At 41.8% G+C, this 25,837-nt stretch overlaps 1 protein-coding gene and 1 non-coding gene across 6 annotated transcripts in view; both read right to left on the bottom strand.

Moving 5' to 3' along the window:
* Positions 1-420: 420 nt before the first annotated feature.
* Positions 421-25,837, bottom strand: part of DDI2 (DNA damage inducible 1 homolog 2) — a 44,470-nt gene continuing 19,053 nt past the window's right edge. The window contains exons 5-10 of one of the 5 annotated variants that reach the window (XM_070404158.1): positions 25,400-25,527; positions 21,566-21,694; positions 14,710-14,813; positions 12,738-12,930; positions 10,278-10,340; positions 7,745-7,831 (exon numbers count right to left, since the gene is read on the bottom strand). In XM_070404158.1, the coding sequence (XP_070260259.1) occupies positions 10,324-10,340; positions 12,738-12,930; positions 14,710-14,813; positions 21,566-21,694; positions 25,400-25,527 (571 nt within the window). In that variant the 3' untranslated portion in view covers positions 7,745-7,831; positions 10,278-10,323. Of the gene's footprint in view, positions 7,832-10,277; positions 10,341-12,737; positions 12,931-14,709; positions 14,814-21,565; positions 21,695-25,399; positions 25,528-25,837 lie in introns of those variants that run through there. The other 4 variants (XM_070404155.1, XM_070404159.1, XM_070404157.1 and 1 more) reach the window with 4 other exon arrangements.
* On the bottom strand, positions 18,988-19,132 carry LOC139004475 (U4 spliceosomal RNA). Its single transcript, XR_011470362.1, has one exon. It is a non-coding gene; the product is annotated as a U4 spliceosomal RNA (small nuclear RNA).

Below are 25,837 nucleotides of genomic sequence, written 5' to 3'. Positions count from 1 at the left end.
TCCCTGTGACCTCCAATTGTCCCAATTTTACAGAAGAGGAAACCGAGGCACCGAAAGGTTAGGTAACTTACCCAGTCACATAGCTAGTAAGTAGCAAAGCTCAAGTTCACACCCAAACAGCCTGGCTCTGGAGACCAGCCTAAACCACAGTTCCCCATCACCAGTGCTGTTTCTATTACTTTGCATCAACTGCCTATGTGGAGCCACAACGCACACCTTATGAACAGCAACAGCCACCCTCCTGCAGTGCTTATCTGCAAGTGACTTTAATGGCGTGGAGATGCCCATTTCTTCTGGGTTTCAGGTACATGGCAAGTCACAGAGCCTGGGAAGAAGTTATTTAAAGGGGCAGGGAGATAGAGACAGGGATACAAATTAATTAACCATCTCCACTGAAAAGAAATTGATCAAACAAGAGTCTTATGATAAAAACTTTATTGTTTAAATATCAAATGTTTTACACATCACTTTTCTTCAGAAAGTTCCTATTAAAAAAAAAAAGAAAAGAAAGTGTTTTGATTATTTAGGGCTGACTTACATTTCATTACGTGACACAAACTCAAACCCAAATGCATCTAATTCACTCAGCTACAGACTGGTCCTAGGTCCAGCCCCTAAACCAATGGCACAACGCAACCAACTTTGGGATTCCTGAGTGTGGTTCCCTTAAGTTCTCAGAGTTTCCCAACTCTCAAAACCAAAGCATTCTGGGAGAGGCTGAGCTATTGGCAAGCCTATTTTGCCAATCAGCCCAGTTCTTCTAAGATGCAGTAGTCTCAAAGTGTAAAGCAAAGTCAGGAAAGCATGAGCAATAGCAAGAACAAATAAGGGGGGAAAGAGCCATGTCTACTTGCTCAGATTTGCCAAATATGGCTACACAACTGGTAAACGAACCTTGAGTGCAAAGGCCATTGGCCCAACTTGCCATGAAGATGAGATTTAGAATTAAAATGAGGAAATTAACTTCCACCAGAGGTGCACAGTGAAAAAAGCAAATGCAATTACTATGCTGAATTGCTCCAAGTTTATCACCAGAACGATCTCAAAAGGATGATACAAGAACAGAGAATGGAAATACAATCACGCAGAGGGCAAGGTCACAGATGGGTGGCATTAACTCAGCTGTGGAGCCTTCAGGGAAGGAAAACGTCTGGTCAGCATCAGGTAACCTCAGACCAGAGGGATTTAGAAATAAACCCAACTGCTGCCTCCAGTAGGAAACTAGTAAGGGTCTGCCTTTCATTAAGCCACAGATGCATTCATTCAAGGTTGTGAGTAAAACAAACTCCTGGCAAACAGCATCATTTCCCATCAGACATGTATTTCCCAGGGAAAAAAAATCCCAGCATGCCCCTTCCTCAAGTCAGCTAATGAAAACCGTATGGTACATATTTAAAGGGATATAGTTCTGTAAGCATTATCCTAATTTTGTATTCCACGCCTCCATTCCAGGTCTTTTGTAGTTTGCTTAGTTTTAGGCAAAAAATATTTTCTAACTTCTACACTCTTGAACCATTCTCTGCAGATTTCATTCTGTAAGATTGTGTCCTAAAACGTATCAGCTATAGCCTCTCACCTTGGAACCCCCAGAGGGTTTAGGTTACCAATCACTAATACATAACTCACTGAAACCCAAATCACTAGTAGTTAAAAGTCCAGAAATCCTCCCTGTATGCCGCAGGATCACAACATATGTGATGACATTTAAATAATGGGTTTAAGACTGTCCTTTTGATGGAGCTGTCCCATAGAAAGGTTTGCTAGAGCCTTGAATCCTCTTATAAATGCTGCCCATCACCGGTCCCACACCCTTGCTTGCTACATATCCTGCTCTAGGTCCTCATTTTCACATATTGCACTCAGCTGCTGTAGAACAGCAAGACTGGCAGCACCCTCTAAGTCCTGTTGGCCCTGATGGTCAGTGTTCTGAGCAGCCACGCTCGGGGGAGCCGGGGAGGATGCTACAGCACACCCATATCTCCATCATGTCTCTACCCTGCATGCAAGGTCATCTTCCATTTACTTGTACTTCTACCCTCCCCCATCCCTGCAGCATAAACTGATTTCTGAATACCTTCTCTCTTTAATTAGTTCTACCAAATGACTTGGTGCAGGACCATTCTGAATGAACACTAAAGGTGAGCCTCAAGGCTGCCCCATGTGTGCCCCCTATCTTCAGGAGGGCCACTTTCAATGGAGCCCCCATACTATTCATTTCCCACCAAAAGCAAATGCCTCTGCTATTTGGAAAAACCAAGGCACAAGAGAAGGTTCACCTGAAGTTCTTTAGTTTATGCAATGAACTCCTAGTGACACCTACTGAGGGCCCACTGAGGAATAGAACTTGAGCCATGGTTTTACATTTCCCGTTCTCAAGGACATGTTCTGAATCTATTTTGTTAAGAGGAACTGGCACTTTAAATTCTTTCAGAGGAAAAGCTATTTTACTTTATGGAATTCCTAACACGAAAGGAAACAGTCATCTTCTAGGATGGGAATGGGAAACTTTTCTCTAGTAAAGCCACAGAGTACACGAAGTCACCAAATTCAAAGGAGAAACGTGGCTTTCTGGAATCTGTGCTAGAGAATGGCAGAAGGCATCATCCAATCAGCTTCTCTTACTATGTTACCAGTGGTAACAACTTTGGAATATTTAACAGTTCAAGTATCCTGTTTACCCTCAGGGCAGGTGTCAAACAGGTAAGATAAGGAAATCAGAAAGCACTGCAATTCCTGGCCACTTAGTTGTAAGGCCGTTTGTATATACAGAGGGGGGTAAAAGCCACAAGTGAAGAATATATCTGTAGATATGAAAACTGTTTGCTTTTTAATCTATGTAAAGTTAACTGTAGGATATTTGTCAAGCACACATGTATATATATACACTAGAGCTGGCGGTTAAACCAACATTTTTATGGCTTTTACTAGAGACAGAAGTGCTAAGAATAGGCAGATTCCACTGGAAATGGTTCTAATAAAATCAGTGACATGAAGCCTCATGTATCTTTCCATTTTATGCAACCCTCTTGCTGGCTAAGTATTTTAAGGAGAAACACGTGGGGTAGGCTGCAAGGCAAAATAGTCTTAACACACACTCACCATCTATCCAGTTCCCTTCGCCAAGCAATCGGTAATCTTTGTGCTTATGGCTAAAGCCCAAACTCTGGGATGAAGGCTACTGGCTGACGTCTGGGGGCCTAACCAGGCACAAGTGGAAATCATTCCTATCACCTTCAATGGGCAAAATCTGTTAATGTAGATATAGGTGTCTGGTTACCAAACACATTTTTACACACAGAAACCAGCTTCAGGAGAAATGCGGAAGTTATCCATAAAAATCATCTCCTCTCTGGTGAACAAACAGACCAGCCCTGGAGGTGAGCACTAATCAGACCATTGTCCACGACTGGTCATGGTGAAGGAGCCGCCTAGCAAAGGGGCCCATTACTGGTCGGGCTGGCACTTACCAGTTCTGCTGGCAACCAAAGGGGTTTCACAATGATTTTATTATTCCTAGGGAAGTTAATCTCTAATTTCTGCACTTGGAATAAAAACTGCCAGTGAAGGTTCACTAGTGTCGCACTCTAGAACTTCTGAACTTACAAATGACTCAAAACCCGCACAATATCAACAACCTAACTTGCATAAAAAATGATGGGCAGGAAATAAGATCTTAAAAATAAAAAGCAATTATACATTGGAAAATAAATGATGGAAAAGGACAAGGATATTTGGGTTAAATTCATTCAAAGTATTCCTAACAAAAATACATGGACACCTACAGGCCTAATCATAAATACACATACACTTAAAGGCTACTGCAATGAAACCTTTTCCGGACTGATCTTCCATATTCCATCTTTGGGACTGACCCCCCAGCCCCCACACTGTGAAAAGACAGCGGCCAGGCCTCTGAGCGGTGCATGCCACCTGCTCACAGAACAGTGTAAGGCCCATCTTCACATAGGCCTTCTTGTCATTGCTAAGTTCTACCCCACCCACCACTCTGTGGCCCTAAAGATTTATAAACCCACAAAGCAAATATAAGGAACCCTTTGCACAGCCACCGATTTTGCCCCAATCACAGCACTAACTACTTCATTACAGTCACAGCTCTCGGAGGTGGCGGACAGAAACCCTACAAGCGGTTTCCTAGTGCATCGTACATCTTTGGTGTAGGGCGGGCGAGAGGGTCTGCAGCACATGATTGTCTGAAAGGACATTTTGAAGACAATCTGGCTAGCCTGTTGTTTTGAGCGCCCTCTTGAAAACAGTTAACTACAACTTGTCACAATCCTGACTTCAGAGGATCGTGACGGATCTAGGTGATGTTCCATCACGTTACTAAAGTCTCCTAACACGCACACAAACAGCACAGCCAAGAGGAGGTGGAACAGGGTACAAGAGAAATGTATGAAGTAGCCCCAAATTAAAATTTCAAAAACTCCTGAGATATGAGCCTCCATTTTGATTGTGCTAAAATGACTTGAATTTTGATGTAAAGAATAAGCTTTTAAAGAGAGTCAGACTTTAGACAAAATCACTTAACACTAAGTTCACAAATCACCATTTCAAAGGTTGTTTCAAACACGTTGCAAAGTGTAACCGGAATTGGGAATTATCATGCTCAAAATTCTTTTCAATAAAACAAGATTTCAGATTCCTTCTAGGTATAGAAAAGATCAGATGTCTTTCCAGTAGCATTATTGCACAGTGGGACCCACAGGACAGTGATTTCCAAGGGCTAGTCCTCATCTAGTAAAAGGCCACAATAAATACCTCTATACACTATGCCCCACTCTGACTTGACATGGTAAACACAAATGTGATGAATCTTGTTTAATGAAAGAAACTCCTGAGAAAAGAAGGGGATGGAATACACTACCAACCATCTAGTAAAAGGCCACTTGAGTCGGAAACTGCCATTACTATTTATTTCTATTGCCATGAAGCACACTCGCCACAGACGGACATTCCAAGCACCATGACAAACCAGTGGCACGGTTCACACTTCACTAGTTCACTCAGATCACAGCTCAAACTGAGCTTTAGTAGAACTTCCCAGAAGATGGATTTAGAAAGGAAATACAATGCTGACAATCAGCCCATTAACTGGACTTGAGATCATCATTTGTCATTGAGGGTTGAAGTGTGATCAGTGAGATGCTAGCAAACCCACGTGAGTAAATTCCAGTGTTTAGGTCACTATTTTTCACTCACAGTTCTTGAAACATCACCAAGACATTTGCAAATGGAATTCCAGGTTTGTTTTTTTAATCTGGGTAGCACCATGTTTCACTCTAATGTCAATTCCCCTACAATACCCCATCCAAGGTGGCAATCCATGCAGCAGCCTATGATGTACAAAGTAACTCAAGTTTTAAACCCTCCTGATTCATCCTTTTAAAATGTCAAATCCTAACCACAAACCACGCCAGGCAATATTATTCAATTATTCTTCAATTTTCCTGTTACAACTGATGAGTCATAATACACAGAGCACTGGGTAGAATTCCAAACACCCAAACTATGTGATCCAAAGTTTGTAAATTGACAATGGAACCAACAAGCCATCCCTTGCCTGTGGTACAGACACAGCCAAAGTGTGAACTTGAGCTGCTCTTAGCTGCATGGGTGGTGGGATTTCTCAGGGCTTCTGCTTCTCAAAGACTCACTCTCATTCTAAAATGGTATGCTAAACACAAAGCCATCAATTTTATTCCAGAATACATCATCTTAATGAGAATAAAAAGCTTTTGTATACATATACTGCCATTACATTTAAAAAGGCCCAAATTTTAACTAATAGACAAATTCATCAGACAAGAGATCATAAATTACTTTGGCTGAAAAAAAATCTTTAAAAAAAATCTGGCTCAACATTCTGCTTGCAGGTTTCTACTAGTACATATACTGTATATGTGGTGAGTGTGTGTATGTGTGTATAATAGCTTTTTTTTTCAAGGGAATGGAGTATGGTCTAGCCCACTTTTCCATGGTTATGTAGGAACTACAATGTTCTTTGCTAGCAAAATAAGAAGTGCAAGGTCTGCATTTCCACCAACTTGTTGCAAAGCCCCAAGAGCTTCCTGCAAAGTAAAGCCGGCATGGAGAATCCGGTCAATGTCTGCAGCAGGAAAAAGCAATGGTGGGAGGATGGAGGGGCCTGATGATGGACAGCTGGTAGGTGGCTCAAATTCAACAAGTGGCCCTGCAGCTTCAGGACAGACATCTTCTCTGGTCTCAGGCCCATCTGTCACTGGATTCTGTGTGTCCTGACCCAAATCTTTAACCAATATGACATCTGATGACAAGGACTTAGTTTGCTCCGAAGTCTGATTGAGTGCATCCTCCTCACCTGCGAGAAGTTTTGGTGAAATTTCTACACCTAAGGTGCAGTGTAATTGATTAGACGTTTTAGCTGAGGCTAGAATGACGGAACTCTCATTTACTGATTCTGTTGGCCGGGGGACACCTTCCGAGTCAGTTACTAGGCTATCAGCTGGACCCCTGAAGTTAACATCTTCTATATCTTCCATTCCAGTGCCAGCGGAAGTGTCTACTAATTTTTCTGTCTTTACTGAAACAGATGTGGCCTGATGAAAGGAGACCTGTGAACACTGTTCACTCTGGATCCATCTTTCAGAAAGGACCCCCAGACTTGTTTGGCCCTCAGTTACTGTTTCTGATTGACAGATAACTTCTTCAGATGGAATTTCTGACGCTGGTTTACTACTAGTGACCAGAAGTCCTTGAAGTTCCTTCAAGGCTGCTGTGATGGAGGAGCAAGATTCCCCTGCTGACTCCACAGAGGGCTGGCAACCGCCACAGAGACTTACAGCGGGGGAGCAATTCCCAGTGTCTGCATTTGTCCCAGGCATTTCCACATTACTTTCTGGGAGCTGTGAATTCTGAGAGGAAATGGAACTACTCAAGATTTCAGATGAAGGGTTGCATTTTGATGTTTCCACTTCCATCAAGGGATTATCTAAGGTGAGATCAGATGCACTGACACTCTCGACATTGGCATTCTGGCCGCCCGCCAGTAGGGGCTGTTCAACTACATCTACTTCCATAAGTGTTTCTGAGCTGGAGCAGGGAGAGCACCCTGAGGGTAGACTGCTCTGTGCACCTGGGAGGTCCATATTCTGCTGCAGCCTGTCTCCTTTCATTGCAGCTTCCACATCCACACTTTTTGGTTGATTCTGTTGCCTCTCTCCAAGAAGCTCAAGGTCCCCCTTGTTACAAAGATGTTCTCGATCATGTGGCACGTTCTGTTGCTCAGCCTCATGCTGTCCATCCTCTGGTTCCTCCTGCTGCTGAAGGCCATTCACCTCACTCAGAGTCTGACATTCTGGATGCCAACCCTTTTCACCTAGAAACCTCTGTGGTTCTTGCATCCTAGTCGCTGTGACAGACACTTCCTGTGTTGGGTGGAGGGGAGAGTCGAGGCTCTGGGTGCTTCTTTCAGCAGGAGACGGCTCCAGATTATCTGCAACGGTGGCTTCCTCGGGTGAATTCTGCCAGGGCACAGCCAAACTCCAGTCTGCTGGAGAAGCAGGACCAGAGAGATCCTGTAGAGGAAGAGGCTCTTTCTTTTCAGAGGGAATCTGGAATTCAGTGGTAGCCTTTGAGGCCTTCACAGCGTTCGGTGCGATGCTGTCTGGGTCACTGGGCTTGATGGGGCAGACTGAAGCAGAGACAGAGTGAGCGAGACCCGCAGGATTACCAATCTCAGGACTCTGTCCTGAAGGACGGGCCGGATGGTTAAATCCATCTGAAGTTGGTAACGATGACATTCCCAGTGAGGTAGTTTCTTCACCACTTTTCTCTACATGGAACAAAAGGGAGAGGAAAAGAGATCAGCAGGTTATGAAGGCCACTGAATTACCAGAGGATACAAATCTAAACACGATAGGACAGGTCTTAAATTTGGGTTTGCTTATATTACACAGGAACCATTCCCACTGTGGTAGACAAATTAACATCACAGCATGAAAATAAGAGGTAGGAATGTTAATAAAAGATGCATACTGCACTATTTAAGTATCATTAATAAACATACACATGATGGCTGGTTTGTGCTCAAGACTGAAGGCCATTTCAGTACCTTTATTCTTTGTGAGTTCAGAACCCTGGGATACTTTCCCCAGTGTGTTCTCTCCACCACTTGTCCTAAAATCACTGGGATGTTTGCTAAGCACGCAGATTTTGGGACACTTTCTTGGAAGTAAACCTAGGAACTTGCATTTCCAATAAGCTCCTCCGGTAATTCTTAAGCACATTACAAATTCTGAAGCTCTCTGACTAGAATGATTCTCATGCCATGATACTTTCAGTGTTTCAGATGTGAACACTGAGGTTATAAATGACAAGTCTAAACCAGGCATATCATCTGGGTCAGAGCAGGACTTATAAAGAGGAAGAAGAATGTAATGCTTGGGGATCTCCACAAGACAGAGAGGTAAACATTCTATTTATTTCTATCTAAACTTCCCCAAAATAACAATAAAACTATGTGAGCGTTGACTGTGAGAACAAAGGTAAAAAAACTAAAGACCAAACAGATTAAATCCCAATCATCATCTTACCAATAAAAAGATTATCACATGAACATAGTATAACTAAGTAAGAATACTTAAGTATGTTAAGGGCAAGGGAGTGGGGGTGGAGGTAGTTCGGGCAGTGGAGGGAGATAGTTTTCAATAGGCAATGACAATAGACCCATTGTAGCTTTCTGACCAGTCACACAAGATGGCAGGGTCAGACGTTACCTCAGTGTAAACATGCTGTCATTAAACATAGGTTCCAACTCTCCTTTTGCCATTGATCCAGTTAAAAACTGTCTTCTATGCAATTATTATACAATCTTCAAAAGTCAAAGGCTGGTAACAAAAATGACTTCACAATACAATCTATTAGGGCAGATACAACTCAGCTGCTTCATGCTCAACATTAGTGTCCAACATGGGGGCTTGATCTTGACTTAAAAAGTCATGAAGCAATGCAGTTACAGTTCAGATGGCTCTAGATCATTCTGACACAACACTGGTTAACAGCACGAGACGATGAAGCACTATGCCAGGGAGTGACAGGCTTCTATGAAACAGTCTTACTTATAGTTTAGGGGTAAACAGGAAAACAGCACTTATCTCAGTGCAAACCATATCCCTTAGAGTCTAAAAACAGTTATTAGTTTTACTTGTCAATTTCTAAGGCTGACTCTGAAAAAGATTCAATGTTGAGTTACTGTGAACAGGAAAGACGCATTGTAGTGAAATATCCATGTTAACAGCATGGGCTGGGGGCAGAATGATAATGGCCTTCTGGCAACTGATATGACAGCTGTAACAACTGGGTGAGGTCAAGGTGAACAGGGTCTGAGTGTATTTTGTACTCACTACGAAAGCAGCATACATCCTCCTATAGCTGAGAGGGTCAGTTTCACTGGCCTAAGTCCTAAATGCAGGGGAGGACTGGGTCAGTACCATCAGATAGGAGAAGACGACGAGGACAATGGATATTAAGAATTAAACTATGCCTGCTTTTGACCCAGCCTTTCAAGAAAAAGAAAGAAGAAATTAAGTCCCATGTATCTCATTACAACCAGCCTGCAAATCCCTATAAAGTCCAAGGTTGATAGTTTAGAAGACCGATTTTCCTCCTCTTGATGTATTAGCCAATATACTCAGGCTGACAATGGCCACCTTTACACTGCAGGGAAATAGAGGGAGGGTGGGGAAATCGGTCCGGCCAGGGAGAGGCAAAAGCAGGGTCTCACCTCTCATTGCTGGGAGTGTAAAATGCCAGTCCCACGTTTATTATTGACTTAGTGACCCTGCACAAGTCACCTGACCTATTTCCATTTCTTCTTCAACAGAATGAAAATTTTTACCGCTCTATAGCTCTAGGTAGTTGTGTGCAGTAATGTGCAAAAAGAACTTGCAGTTTTGAGGTCTTATGAAAGCCCTAAATGACGAGTTATCCAACGAAGGGCTGTGAGGCTGACATGCTTGATTTGAAATTCACCATGGTGAGTTAGATGGACATTTCTTTTCTGGGATTTTTCCCCTTGGACAGTTCTAATAATGGATAAAATTTTAAGTAAGAAATTATGTTTAGATGTGTATGTATGCTAACATACAAACATATATACAGGCTAGTTGTAACCAGATTAAACAAGGTGAAATGGTGAATGACGGACGCTAAGTTCCAAAACTGCTGCAGATATAGACCACAGACGACTGATGGAAGGCTTAGGCAGTGTCTATAAATACCTGGTCTGGGGCCCACTCCAGCTGCAGTACACACACACTACATGCATCATGGCTTCTGACGCTCTGTTTGAATTAGGAAACAGACAAGCAAACTTGGGTTAACAATGCAAACCACACAGCATGCGGGGTTATAGTCTCCATTCCTTTGCCATCTTTAACCTCAGGAACTGGCAGTCAAAGCTGGGGAATGTTTCTGTAGTTTGGACATCAAAAGAATTCTCTCACAATACATAAAGTAATGCGTCAACTTCAACAGATTTTTAATAGAACTTGGAAAGAAATGAATTTTACACACAGAAAATTCATGGGCAAACACGTCAGACAGGTGAAAAGAGGTAGGCCCATATACAGAATTACATGACATGGACATCCTCTTATGGAGTACACGGTAAGTGAACACACATAACAGTCACTTTCCAAATTCCTTTCTCAGTTAAGACTTATTTATAGAAGAAATACAAACCAAACATGATTATCTAGCCTGGCTTAATTTTTTTATTTTTAATCAGTTTTTAGAAAACAGATCAGATACAGCTCTTATTCTGAATTATTTTTTCAACTACTAGAAAAGATAGATACTTTGGTAATGAGTAGCCACCAAAGAAGTAGTTTTTAGCAAAAATAATTTCACCTTTTATGTCCAGAATTTTGACTTTGGTGATACTGGGAAGTCAATGTCCCAAACAAATAGAACCTCATGTTATTCAATTACCTCATTACTTAAACATTACAAACACAGCACAAGCCAATACACATCAGCAACGAAAGGTCACCTGGGTAAAGAGCCATTTCCTTTTAATCATTTAAAGTGGATACATCTTCACTTTGCCTGAAAACATCTGTGGTTTCTATTTTAATCTCCTAAGCTTTCTAATAAAAGGTAATTACCCAAAGAGGGTAACTGTTATTAGTTTAGATAGCACTGCTACCATCAGCTAGTGTTTCTTAAATAAAAGCACCAAAACCGTGGGGGGAAAATAGAGATTTCACAAAATGATAATATATTCTATTTTACTAATACAGAGTATTATGACTAAGCTGACAAGTTACTAAGAAAATGTGAAACATTCTAAGTAGGCATGTCAATCTCCTTCAATCTTGCCTTGCGGATAAGACTGAAATTGAATTTGCCCTGGCTGGGTGGCCTAGTTGGTTACTGTCATCCTGTACAACAAAAGGTTGTGTGGGTTCGATTCTGGGTCAGGGCACATACTCAGGTCTCGGGTTTAATTCCCCGGTATGGGTGCATAGGGGACACAACTGATCAACGTTTCACTTTCACATTGATTTCTCTCACTCTCTCTCAAATTAATAAAAACATTTCCTTGTGTGAGGATAGAAACAAAACAAAGCAAAACAAAACGGAATTTTTTCTCCTTTGTTTGGTTGCTCAAAATTCTCCCTTTCCTATAAAATAAGTCACATTTAAAACTGTAGCTTGTAGTAAATCCGAACTATAAGGTAGTGGAGTAGACTGCGAACAGACCACCTCAGAAGTCTCCATCTGCTACCCATGTCCATTCGAGGGGGGTTCAAAGCTGACGCACTGGGTGTTCTCCAGTAACAGACACTGGCAAAATCTGGCTGCTTACTTTTAAAGCTCTTATCTTTTTTGTCTTTAGAAGAAAGCTAGTCCCTGAACTTGTAGATCCAATATCGAAAAATGCAACATGTGATACTAGTCACTGATGAATAATGACAACTCAAGACTTTAAAATAACCCAAAGTTAAAAGTTAATTCTCTTCAGCTTCTAGAAAATGCACCCGAGTCACTGTTCTGTAACAGATAGGGAACAATTACCCATGGGATTCAGCAAAACCATGCCCCTCCATTTTACCCAGAAACTTGGCTTGGACTTCAGATTGAAATGGGCTACAAAAATTCAGACTTACGAGAAAACACACATAAGGTGGCTTAATTTCAATAGCTCACATCCTGTTCTAACTGGCTCACTACTGTGACCTCATTAACAGCATAATCCTGTATGTTGACTAACGTTCAATGATGCTTCTTATTGTTGGTTCCTTTGGTGGCAGCACTTTGTCGATAAAAAAAGGTTTGGGCTGCTTAGTCACTGTTCAAAATAAATGGGCCTACGAAAAGGAAAAGAAATTTTCAGGGAAATACTGTTGGACTCGAAAGGAAGTGTCTGCTTACTGATACAATTTTCTTTAGGAAAAAAGACAAGACTTTTCAGGAAGCCTACCAAAATGTGCCTAAGCAAACAGCTCCCACTCTGTCTTGCACACAGCAGTGGACTGCTGTTTCTTGACCCTGGAAACACCAAGTTTTCTCTGTTGTGCTGAGAGACAGAAGAAGGTGGAAAGAGGACAGAAACACATCTGACAGGACGATGAGACCGATCACGACCTGGAAAGGCTCCTACCCTCTAAAGCTCAACTTCCTTGCTCACCCACCAATAAAAAGTTAGGTATTCAAGAGCCCAGCACTGCAAATACCTGCATCCTGTACAGATTTCTGAAGGGCTTCTGCTAATTCTCGGTCTGCAATCTCCTCCGGCCGGAGCACCTCCTCCCGCCCGGCCCCATATGCCAACCGGGCACACTCTGGTAGCTCTGCCTCGGGGAGGAAGGTGGTCTGTGAGCCTGTGGTGCCGATCACGAGTACATTTTTCTTGAGGTCAATGGAACACTTAGAAGGAAGAAAGCAAAGACTGATGATGGCAGATGAAACACCATGCAGGAAAATTATGATCCCGAATTTAAAACTCATTCACAAAGAGCGACATGGACAGAGACAGAGATGGTTCCAAACAACTTTGCCTAAAAGCATTTAAACTTTAACCTAGGTGACACTGTTCATTTAGAATTTGTTTAATGAAGTTTATAGCAGAATAATCTCTACAGAATACAGTTCACACTTATTTGTTGAACACAATGTATACTAGTATTCATGTCTAAGTTTAAATATAATACATGTTCATTGTGCAAAATTTGGGAAATTGCCAGGCATAATCAATGGCCCCACCTTTTACAAACATGTGACTTTTAAAAATAAAACAGACATATCATTTATACATTTTTACACTTTGTTTTTTGTATACATACAGCTTATATTTAAACTCTGTACTAATGGTCTCAAAAGTGGTATAAAGGCAAGGCAATCTATATAAAACTATACTTTATTTCATTCTTTGTGTATTTTTACAATTAATTAATATAGGACAATTGCATACATATATGCTTTATATTTATAATTGGAGATACCATGGTCTATACCAGTGGTCGGCAAACTGCGGCTCGCGAGCCACATGTGGCTCTTCCACAAAATACCGACTTCTGCGCATGGGTCACGAAGTTTCAATCGCACTGTACGTGCGCACCCGCACGTGGTATTTTGTGGAAGAGCCACACTGAAGGGGCCAAAGAGCCGCATGTGGCTCACGAGCCGAGGTTTGCCGACCACGGGTCTATACCATAACTAAAAAATAAGGAAAGGCAGCGACAATAAAATACGTTTTATTTATACATGCATTCACTCATTCCCTCTACTTAAAAGTCTGCACACTGAAATTCAGTATTAAAAGAATTTTAAAGAGTATTAGTGACATAAAAATATTGGCTAGATATAAAACCTTGTTGTGAACAATTTTACTACCCAGTGGACACTAATTGCTTCTTCACTGAGAATTGTTTATCTTTAAACAAATTATTAGGCTTTGGAGTAGAAATATAAATATCACCGCGAATGAATATAGTGATAAATCATTCTCTCTGTACTAAATAAACATTTCTATTCCCAACAGCTATGGGCTTCTCCCTTAATCCTGAAGCTCTTCTTCCCAAGTATAGTTTGACCAGATACTAAGGAACTTGCTAAACTCGCATTTGCATAAAACCATCACTGTGCGTTACTCACACTTCCCTACAAACCAATCAAAAAATTACTTGAGTTCTAATCAGAAACTAAACATTACACAAGAGAACCAATGCCCATTTAATCTCAGAACAGATGGATTTAACACATTGTGGACGGATCACGAGAATTCTCGCTTCATATTACACAGTGTTTTACAAAGTATGACACTTTAAAAAGGTATTAGCTTGTAAGAACATGTAATAAATAACTTCAAAAATGCAATGGATATTTAATTTTAAAGTGTGCCTTTAACATTTATATAAAACGTTTTTTGTGCTTGTTCAATAGAAACTTATCTGGCCACTGGGTAAAGCTAGCGATAAAACTACTGGTCCAAAATGTGTTTAAAATTCAGAGAGATTTCACAAAAGATGCTATTTCTACTTACACATCATTTCAAACCTGTATGACATCGTCATCAATTAAAGACCTTTCCAGGTTCGAAGAGCCGTGCTTCTTAGTTTTCCAGTGCACACGGCCAAGAGGAATGATGCAGGATTAACCACATAACACACAGAAGGCCAATGCAAAGGCAAGTGAAGCTCTGAGTACCTGATGTCGTTTCAGCATGTCCAGGCCCAGAAGCATGTCCATGGGCTGCTCCTCAAGTATCGAGAAGGAGCACGCCAGGAAATCTCCCTCGATCTGCACCTGAGCTAAAGCACAGGAAGGAAAGAACATGGTACCGATTTTTACTCAGAAGCCCGACACCAACTTTGGAAATGTATCTTTCATTCTGTGCCTTGCTTCTCCCAGTCAAAACCAAAGCAAAGCATGCAAAGAGGGGGAGTATAAAAAGAAAATCCTGTAAGACTAATAATCGGTTTAAAAGCCAATGAAGGCTCCAGATGGTAAAGTGGATTAAAAAAAAAGAAAGGACCAATCCCTCCAATAAACCACCCACTTCCTAGACCAGTGATGGCGAACCTTTTGAGCTCGGCGTGTCAGCATTTTGAAAAACCCTAACTTAACTCTGGTGCCGTGTCACATATAGAAATTTTTTGGCCGTGTCACATATAGAAATTTTTTGATATCTGCAACCATAATAAAACAAAGATGTATATTTTTGATATTTATTTTATATATTTAAATGCCATTTAACAAAGAAAAATCAACCAAAAAAATGAGTTTGCGTGTCACCTCTGACACGCGTGTCATAGGTTCGCCATCACTGTGACCTATACACTTACGAAAGGTTTTCTGAAGGGAAATAAAATGTGCACACTTTAAATTAGCCTCCGAAGAGTAAACTGGTTATTACTGCCTGTGATAATCAAGTTTCTATTTGCCAAACCAGAGACAATACCAAGGCCTGTTTGCCTTGACTCTCTCATCAATCTCTCCCCTTACTTAACCCTTTGCACTCCGAACCATTCGGGACATTGGCTACCAGCTACTCGACGCTACTTTGCGGTGGAAACGTGCATTTACAGACCCTCGTATTATTTAGTATAATTTTGGAACCAAGTAACGTATTATAATGATATTGGACTTATATGAATTGGGTGACATCGAGGAATGTATATTTGCCAAAAAAACAATATTTTATTGTTTATAATTTTGTACAGTATGATAAGTTTTGTAACACTCCCCAATATGCATTGCAGGCTGATTAGTGCATGTTTGACAGTAATAAGTGGTTTGACGCCTGCCACCAGGTGTTTTCCTGTTTGAACACACAATGCAGTCCCGTTTTCTTTGTCCCACATCGGGAATATGTAGTTGATTGTTTAATCCAACACAAAACCTGCTGACATTTCTTGTATATATCTTAGTAATTTTACAATATTTTGATTTAATTTCTTGTGCCATTTCAAGATAAAACTTCAGGGAAACATGCATGTCTCAAAAAGTTGCGTTGAAATAACTCAATTCCCCGTAATCACTAATAAACTGCAATGTCCCCTGAGAGGGGACATCCGAGTGATATGCTAGAATTCCGATGTCCCCGGAGAGGGGACAGCGGAGTGCAAAGGGTTAATATGTAAGATTAAAAAATGTACTTTGCTATTTTTTAAAAAATATATTTTACTGGTTTTTTACAGAGGAAGGAATAGGCATAGAGTTAGAAACATCGATGAGCCCTGGCTGGTTTGGCTCGGTGGATAGAGCAGTGATGGCGAACCTTTTGAGCTCGGCGTGTCAGCATTTTGAAAAACCCTAACTTAACTCTGGTGCCGTGTCACATATAGAAATTTCTTGATATTTGCAACCATAGTAAAACAAAGACTTATATTTTTGATATTTACTTTATATATTTAAATGCCATTTAACAAAGAAAAATCAGCCGAAAAAATGAGTTTGTGTGTCACCTCTGACACGTATGTCATAGGTTCGCCATCACTGGGATAGAGCGTCAGCCTGCGGACTAAAGGGTCCCTGGTTCGATTCCAGTCAAGGGCATGTACCTTGGTTGCGGGCACATCCCCAGTGGGGAGTGTGCAGGAGGCAGCTGATCAATGTTTCTCTTTCATCGATGTTTCTAACTCTCTATCCCTCTCCCTTCCTCTGTAAAAAATCAATAAAATATATTATTAAAAAAATCGATGAGAGAGAAATATTGATCAGCTAGCTGCCTCCTGCACACCCCCCACTGGGGATGTGCCCGCAACCAAGGTACATGCCCTTGACTGGAATCAAACCTGGGACCATGAGTCCGCAGGCCAACGCTCTATTCACTGAGCCAAACTGGCTAGCGCAACTTTGCTATTCTTAAGTGTATCTTATAAATAGGAGTGTATGAAACATATGCACAGCATAAAGTCTGATAAAACTAATACCCACAAATCTCTTCCCCAAGTTAAGAAATAGAAAACTACGAAGTCTCCATATGTCCTGCTGACACAGCTTCTTCTTTGCTTCCTCCCACCCTCCCAACTATCCCAGGTTTTGTGTTAATCACTCCCTGCATTTCTTATAGTTCTTACCAGCTTTGTATGATTTCTAAGCAACATATTGTTTAGTTTTATGTTTTTAAACTATGACCTGCTCTTTTACTCAAAAAATATTTTGAGATACTTGGTCTCTGTAGGTGCACTTGTCTAACACACCAGAACTGAGGTACCCACTCCACTCCTGTGGGCCTTTCTGGGGTGCTTCGGTTCTGCTCACTTCAACACTTCCATACTTATCTACTGCTGTGCCACGAGTTCTTCTAAGGTACAGTCTAAGAAGTGGAATTACAGGGTTCTACTAGGCACAACTTTGCTTGGTGATGCTGAATTGTTTCAAAAATGTTTCCAGCAGTGCATGAAAGTTCTCACTGCTCCACGTTCTCACCAACACTCAATATGATTAGATTTAAAATTTTGCAAATGTGGCAGTAATTTTGAATTTCCCTGGTTAAAAATGAGGTTAAGCAACTTTTCATATATAGTACTTATTAACCATATCGGTTTCCTCTGAAAGTACATATGTAATTTTTAATATTGTCTTTCTTATGGAGTTGGAAGATATACAAACACACAGAATATGTATATTCTGAATACGAATTCTTTATTAGTTACATGCATTACTAAAATCTTTTCCTAGTTTGTGTTTGTTCACTTTTTTTGTCTTTTGATGAAAGGTTCTTAATCTTAATGTGGCTGAATTTATCAAATAATTTCCTTCCTATCTTTGAAAGAACCTGTTACCTATGCAAGATATCCACCTACATTTTCTTTTAAAAGCTTTTTCTTGAAAAATTTTTTTATTGCCTAAAGTTTTACATATGTGTCCTTTGCCTCCCGCCCCCCATTCCCACACAGGGTCTTCTAAAAGCTTTGGCTTTGACTTACAGGGGCCAGGGCTACCCAAGGCTTTTATCTGTGCAACATTGTTCCTATCTAGCAGTTTCCTCCCATGCTTAGTTCAACTTTCAGTTCAACTTTCCATTCCACAGTGGAATCTGAAACAGTGTAGGTCTTTTCGTTTTTAATCCTCACTAGAGGATATGCTTAGAGAGAATGGAAAGAGAAACATCAATTGGTTGCCTTCTGTGTGTGCCCTGACCGGGGACCTAACCTGAAACCCAGGCATGTGCCCTAACCAGGAATGAAACCAGCTGAGCCACTCTGGTCGGCGCATCGAAGTATTTAATTAACCTTGAAGTGACTTTTGTGTGTGATGCAAAGAGCCCATATAAAATCTAAACTAGCACATCATATCTGTCTCTGTCTCTCTCTCTCTCTCACACACACACACCCTCTTGGGATTTGGATAGACTAACAGATGCTGTTGGTAAATCTCTCCTTATTGTTAAAAGGTTTGCTTCATGCCAATCAGACTCAAAGTTGCAAAACAGTACAACTTGTCCACCCACAAAGAAGGACACAAGGGGCTGATATTACTTTATCTTCTCACTTAAAACCATGAGAAATCTGAGATCTCAGACTCTGAAGCAACCAATTTGTGGTATTCCTACTCAATTTAAGTTCTACTCTGTGTAGGAAAGTATATGAGAGTAAGGTATTTAGATAATCCAATGCTACGCAAATCAATAAAAGAAAATAAGACTCTAATAAATAGACATATATTTAAAAAGAAATATGGCCCTAACCGGTTTGGCTCAGTGGATTGAGTGTCGGCCTGCGGACTCAAGGGTCCCAGGTTCGATTCTGGTCGAGGGCATGTATCTTGGTTGCGGGCACATCCCCAGTAGGGGGTGTGCGGGAGGCAGCTGATCGATGTTTCTCTCTCATTGATGTTTCTAACTCTCTATCCCTCTCCCTTCCTCTCTGTAAAAAAAATCAATAAAATATATTAAATAAATAAATATAAATAAATATGAAGAAAATAGGAAGAAACTTTACTTGCAACGAAAGAAAAGTAACTTATAGTAAGAAACCACTTTATCTGCAAATTAAAGGTGTTAAAACTAATAATACTTGATTGTACAAGGGCACTAGGATGAATATTCATTTATTCATTCAATTAGCAATAACCACGCCTCGGGTAAACCTCATTGGCTATGATACTGCCACTGTGCAAAGTTGAGATGAATATTCATTCAGGGCTGGGGAAACCAGACTGGTACCAATTAACAAGAGTCTTAAAGTATCCATAACCTTTGATTCAGTACTTACAGGAATCTTGACTAAGGAAAAACATCAGTGTACACAAAACTACACAAAAATCCAATGCCATGTTATGACAAAATATTGGATAAAAATATATCCCAAAAGTTGACCACTAAACCACAACAGACCATTACTCATTTACTTAATGATGCTTATGAAATTTTTAGTAACATTTGAAAAATGCTACGACTGTTAATTTTTCTTAAAGCAGAGAATAAAATTCTATCTGCCGTATGACTACCCTTTACAAGAAAAACAAACAAACAAATGGAAACAGATCAAAAAGAGGCATGTCCAAGTGCTATTAATGGCTGATTCTCACTTTAAAAGGATTTAAGGTATTGTGACTTCTTTGCTCATTTCTATACTTCTGAACTTCTCTACCAGCATAAAATCACTAAGGTCAAAAATAATGAAAGAGACAAGTGAAACACAATTTCGGAACTAGAAAGCAGATGACAGAAAGGAAAACTGAGAAGCAACCCAATTAACACCCCAGACCTCCCCAGAGGCTGATGAACTGCTGGAAACAGGTACCTCTGAAAACGGGTAAAGGCAGGTCCAAAGCAGAGACTCGCTGAAGGTCTATGCAGGCACAGTTAGATCTTGGGGTTCCTCTCCTGCACTCTGCTCAGCCAGGAGGCTAAGTTCCTCCCTCTACCTCAACAGCAGGCTGGAGGGGTTTTTTTCTCACAAGGATGAAACAGAGGCTCTCATAATAGATGGGCATGGAGGAAGACAGGGACACAACACAAGCACCTAATGAAAACCAAGGGGATTAAGTGAAAGCTTACTGAGACTCAACTTCTAGATCACCCACAACTGCCATGGCTGCAGAGGGCATAGCCCTCTTAGCATAATTAGGCTTGACCTTATGACCTCCCAAGACCTTATCTGGGTAGCTAATGGGCTGAGGGAGATGCAGCAAGTGCTGCCAAAACAGTGAAACTCACAAGAACACTGTAACTATGGTGACCGCTACCTTGTTTACCTCTGGCTATAAAATAAAGGCTCAGCTTGCTGTCTGGATCTCTCTCTGTGGCCTCAGCCAGGCATAGAAAGATCCACCTAGACCCAGCTTATTCTCTCCATCTGTCTTTTCTACATCCTTCACCGCCCCGCCTCAGGCTCACCGAACCCTTGACTGAGCTGGCCCGGCACAGCTGCCCACCCAAGTAATCTTCCGAATAGCCTTTTGGTGTTCCACTCTTCAATGTGAGCAGATGCCAAGGATCACCAGACATCTGAGAAAACCATCTAACACGAGAGACAAAACAAAACAGAAAGGTTGGAAGGCAAAGTTGAGGAAATCTCACCCAAGCCCTCCCAGGGCACAATGAATGAAAACGGAAAACTACAGAACAAGTCCAGGACAGGAGACCATCCTCCCTGAATAACAGACACCCTAGGGGGGGAAGTCGTTCTCAGACTGAAAGGCACTCAGCACACTAGATGAAGAGAGTTAGACCCAAGTACATCATCGTGAAATTTCAAAACACTGAGGTCAAAAAAAAGATTCTACAACCTTCAGAAAAGGAAATCTTTCACATAAAGGATCAAGGATCAGAACAGCATCCAGCTTTTCCACAGCAATACTGTCAAAAACTGTGAAAGAAAATGATTTCCAACTTAGCCGGAATGGTGAAATGTAGGGGGAAAGACATGTCCTGATTTTCAAGAACTCCATTTACTACCATGTACTTTTTGTCAGGAAGTGACTGGAAGATGTGCTCTAATAAACTGGGGAGCAAAATAGAAAAAGGAAGACATGGGATTCATGTAGCCCAACGTTAGACCAAGGAAAAAGGAACCCTGGGGACTCAGTCAAGGGCGATTCCAGAACAGCAGCATGAAGCAGCCCAGGTTCTGTAGAAGCATCTTCAAATGGGATGGACGGAAGCAAGGACATTTACACAAGCAGGGCAGTGTTTGGGATGAGTGACACACCAAAAACTCAATGACAGAGGGGGGGAGGGGGTGAGGGGGCAGGAGAGAATGAATTATTAATCTAAAAAAAGGAAAAGCAATTATATTCAATTAGATGGCTATGCTCTCAATAGTATTTATATAATCATATGAGTAATAAGCACTATAAACATGTTATTTAGAAATGTGGAGGCAAGCACCAATAGAAGTCTGCTAAAATAGTTGAAAGGAATTATCTGTCAGGAGTAGAAAACAGAACTACACAGGGGACTGATATTCTTTTTGCCACCAGCTAATATGCACATATATATGACTGATAGAGAGTTTAAACTTCTCTAAGGCTTGCTGGATCAGATGTACCTGTCCAAGAGAAAAGTTTTTAAACCCACTACTCTACCAAGCCTCCCAGTGCCTCCACTCACCTAGGTGCACCCTTCCAATAATCTTCTGGGTGCCCACTCCTTTGGCGATCCCTGCCCACCGACGATCCACCAGCCTCATTATGTTACACCTTTCCGCACAAGCTTGACTCATAATAGTCATCTGGGCACCTGGAGGTGGAGGGAAATCTCAGATAATAAAGACAAAACCCACATTTGTGTTAAGATTAAAAATGCAGCACCAAGAACAGGGCAAAGCAAGTATACCCCAGGCCTTTTCTCTTTTTTAACTATTTCTTTAGTTGATTTTAGAGCGAGGAAGAGAGAAACATCAATGAGAGAGAACCATCAATCGTCTGCCTTGTGCACACCCCATTCTGGGGATCAAGCCTGCCATAGGGACATGTGCCTGATGGGCAACTGAATCAGCCCCTTCAGGGCTACCCAAGGCTTTTATCTGTGCAACATTGTTCCTACCGAGCGGTTTCCTGCCAGGCTTAGTTCAACTTTCAGTGCCACAGTGGAATCTGAAACAGTGTAGAAACTTGACATTGAGAGAAAGAATATTTTGTTTAAATGTAATTATTAAATGATACTTAAAAACTTTACCAACAGGAAGCAAAACAACCTGAAAGGACTTCCAAAAAGTCAAAAGGACTACACACAGAAATGCCCACCAAGTACTACTTTACATTCAGATTCATTGCACAAAGCACCTCTAAACATCGAGCCAAGTTATTGTCACTCCACATTTTGGGGCACTCTAATTTACCAGTAAAAAAATACATCATAGCCTCTCAAAAAACTGGACGTGAACTCCCTATTGTCTGCTCCAACAGTCAGACCCTCTTCCCTCTCAGGAAGCGGGCAGCCAGGGACTTTTCTCCTGCAGTGACCTGTACTCAGCCACAGCTGGAGTTGGCCTGGGGGAAGACACTCTCCTAATCTTTATCTACAGTGCTAACTTCTCCCACTCCTGTGTCAGACACTTCTATTTCAAAGCCAACAGGTATAAATAATTCTCACTTTGGATTTCTCTTCCTGCCAACTGAATTGTTTTCTTGCAATAATAAAACTTAGGCATTGTTCACTTTTGACTCCTTTTAGCCTTTCCCCACTTTCAAACTCTGGTCCAATCCTGTTAATAAGTTCTGTGCAATTTCTGCTATTTCTGACGCTCCTTCTTCCAACCACAGCAGTGTGAGTGTAGCTCACACTATATCCCCTTTGCTAGTGGATGAAATCTCTGCTTTCCAAACCACTGTGGATGTATAACTTAAAGCAAGGAGCTAGTTGACCCTGAGTGACACAGAATTCTGCAGATCTGTCACACTGCCTGCCTTCCTATCTATCACCTTCTTCCGCTCACAATGTATCTGCTCAAAGATCCTCAATGGCTACTATTCCTTCTAAGACCAACTTCAAACCACACCCAGCCTCAGAACCCACCCCCACCCCCCATCTGGGCCAAACCTTTTCCAGCTGCTGTAGGTTGAACGTTTCATGTTGAAACCTAATCCCCTATGCAATGATAGAAAGAGGCAGGGCCTTAGGGGGTGATTAGATCATTAGAATGGAGGCCTCTTGAATAGGATTCGTGACCCTCACCACTTCCACCACGTGGGGACCCAGGGAGAAGACTACCATCTATGGACTAGGAACCAGACACCAACTCTCCAGCGCCTTGATCTTGGGCTTCCCAGCCTCCAGAACGATGAGAAATAAAACTGTGTTGTTTGTAAGCCACCCAGTTTATGGTATTCGGTTATGGCAGCCCAAGCAGACTCAGGCGACAGACTTATATTCCAAATGCCCTACACCTTGTACTTGACCAGGGGGAATGTGTTCCCTTTGCCTGTTACTCACTTTGACCCGCCCAGAGAGTGCCCCTTCCCTGCTTCCACTTTCTCATTGTGCTTATGCTTTAAGCCCAGTTCACGGCCCACCTCCTCCCCACTGACGGTCCTTTCCCTCACAATGTCTCCTCAAACTCAATCCCAACATTTTCTGTTCATGTTGCTCATTAAGGCTTCTTATACTACATGGGCACTGGAAGGTCTTGGCATCTGAAGAAGGTTAGATTTAAGAAGGCCCAGAAATAATGAAAAAGGAGTTTGGGAAGGCGATTTTCATTTACCTTCCTCCTTCCTCCCCATTTTACTCCACAAAAGCTAGTTACTGATGTACAGGAAGCAATCCCAGGATGGGAAGGGTCCCTTTTACCGCGCTCCTGCCTCTTTTCACGTCTCAGCTCCAAGCCCCACTCCCCTGCCCATGGAGATAGCTCAGTTCAAATGGCCTCTCTTTTGAAGCCACACCTGAGGTGAAGCATCCGTCAGTGAGAATGTGGTTTCTATATTCATCCAACATGCACCTGATTTTTGCACAGTGCTTGAGTCCTGGCACCAAACAGACCAGGGGCTGGATCTAAGATCTACTGCTCGTGAACTCTGGACACCTGGAAGAATGACTTCCCCTCTCTATGTCTAAGTTTCCTCTCCTAGAAAATAGGGGTAACAGAACGCAGTTCTTGGGGGACATGCTGAGGATTAAGTAAAAGTGAATAAACTAATATAAATTAAGCACCTTAGGTAATTTAGCATGAATGAGCACGGTGCTTACCATACAGAAAGGGCTCAATAAATACTAGTGTCAGATTAGGGTTTCCTATAGGTATTTGTTACTGTGAAGCACCAGTCAGTAAGTCTTGCCCCCCGAGCACTCAGCACAAGGCCCTGTACATAGCATTCAACAGACATTTTAAAACTTGAATAATTAGCAGTTTACTTCTCCCAGGAATGTATGCATCGCAGTATAAGCTCTTTACAATAGTTGAAACCTAGCATGTTCTCAAGTACTTGTGGATGAACAAATGGAGGAAAAATGCCTGGCCGGCGTGGCTCAGTGTTGGAGCGTCGACCTGTGAACCCGGGGGTCACGGTTCAATTCCCGGTCAGGGCACATGCCCAGGTTACGGGCTCAATCCCCAGTGTGGGGTGTGTAGAAGGCAGCCGATTGGTGGTTCTCTCTCAACAAAACAAATGGAGGAAAAGTTAACTTGAGCAGGAGCTTTTAGTACTCTAGGAAGTCATACCGGGAAAGACCGTTGTCACACCCACATGTGGTCTCACTAAAAAAGCAAAGAGCTGTTACTAAGAGATAAGGTGACAGTTAGTACAGGGATTATCTGAATCTTCAAGTGCAAAACTCCCTGCCTCCTTTCCTGGCCGTTCTTTCTTCTTTCAGGGCAAGAACCATGCCCTGTATCCTACACTCCTCATTGTTCCTGGCACACAGATGAGGCAGAAATACTGGTTTGACCTACACTACATAGCTCCTTTAAAAAAAAAAAATTTCTTTATTGATTTCAGAGAGGGAGGGAGAGGAAGAGATAGAAACATCAATGATGAGAATCATTCATCAGCTGCCTCTTGCACGCCCCCTACTGGGCATCGAGCCTACAACCTGGGCATGTGCCCTTGGCCAGAATCAAAGCCGGGACCCGTCAGTCCGCAGGCCGACGCTCTATCCACTGAGCCAAATTGGCCAGGGCTACACAGCTCCTTCTTTATTAGATTCTTATCCTAAACCAAATGATTCCCCAATTCCTTAGAGGTACCCTAGAATTCAGGATGCCAAATAAGGGACACAGGAAGATAAAGGAGACACCAAAAAGACAAAACTGGTGAAGAAATGATTAAAAAAACAAGCCTATCACAAACAAGAAAAGATGGGAAGTGAAACAACCCCCAGGTTTGCTGGCGAGCAGTCCATAGGACAAATGCCATCTTTAAGGACACCAGGGTCTCTCCTTCTTCCTGTGTCAGGTCAGAATGTTCGCTGGAGAGACAAAGATACAAAGGACGGAGACGTCACCTGAGTCAACAAAGGCTTTCACAGGATGTCCATTCACTTTGCAGTTAATATAAAGCATCACTACTTGGCCAAAACTTTCCGGAGCCTCCTCCATAGCTATGGTCATGTTTTCCTCAATGTTCTGTTGCCTGTAACAAACCAAAACCAGGGACACTAAGAGCATTACTTCCATGAAGAGAGATCTGTCTCAAAGTCACGATATTAAAACAGATCTGTGCGTATCTTTTGTCCCAGCTATAGCAGCTGAGTCATTAAAATGGAAATTGGTACTCTACCCTGCAGTCTGTGATTTAGTAGGAGGCAGTGAGATACACAGCAGAAAATTAAAGGCAAAGAAATTACCCTCATGTAAAATGACTATGTTTGTTCCCTTTACAAGCTCAGAAACAGGAAAAGAAACTTCTGGAGAATAAGGGTCACAACCCTTTTTATCCTACA

Source organism: Myotis yumanensis, unplaced genomic scaffold (assembly GCF_028538775.1).
Source record: "Myotis yumanensis isolate MYYU_CA2020_CCGP unplaced genomic scaffold, mMyoYum1.0.hap1 SCAF_2, whole genome shotgun sequence".
NCBI lineage: Eukaryota > Metazoa > Chordata > Mammalia > Chiroptera > Vespertilionidae > Myotis > Myotis yumanensis.
This window is presented reverse-complemented; position numbering and strand designations above follow the sequence as displayed.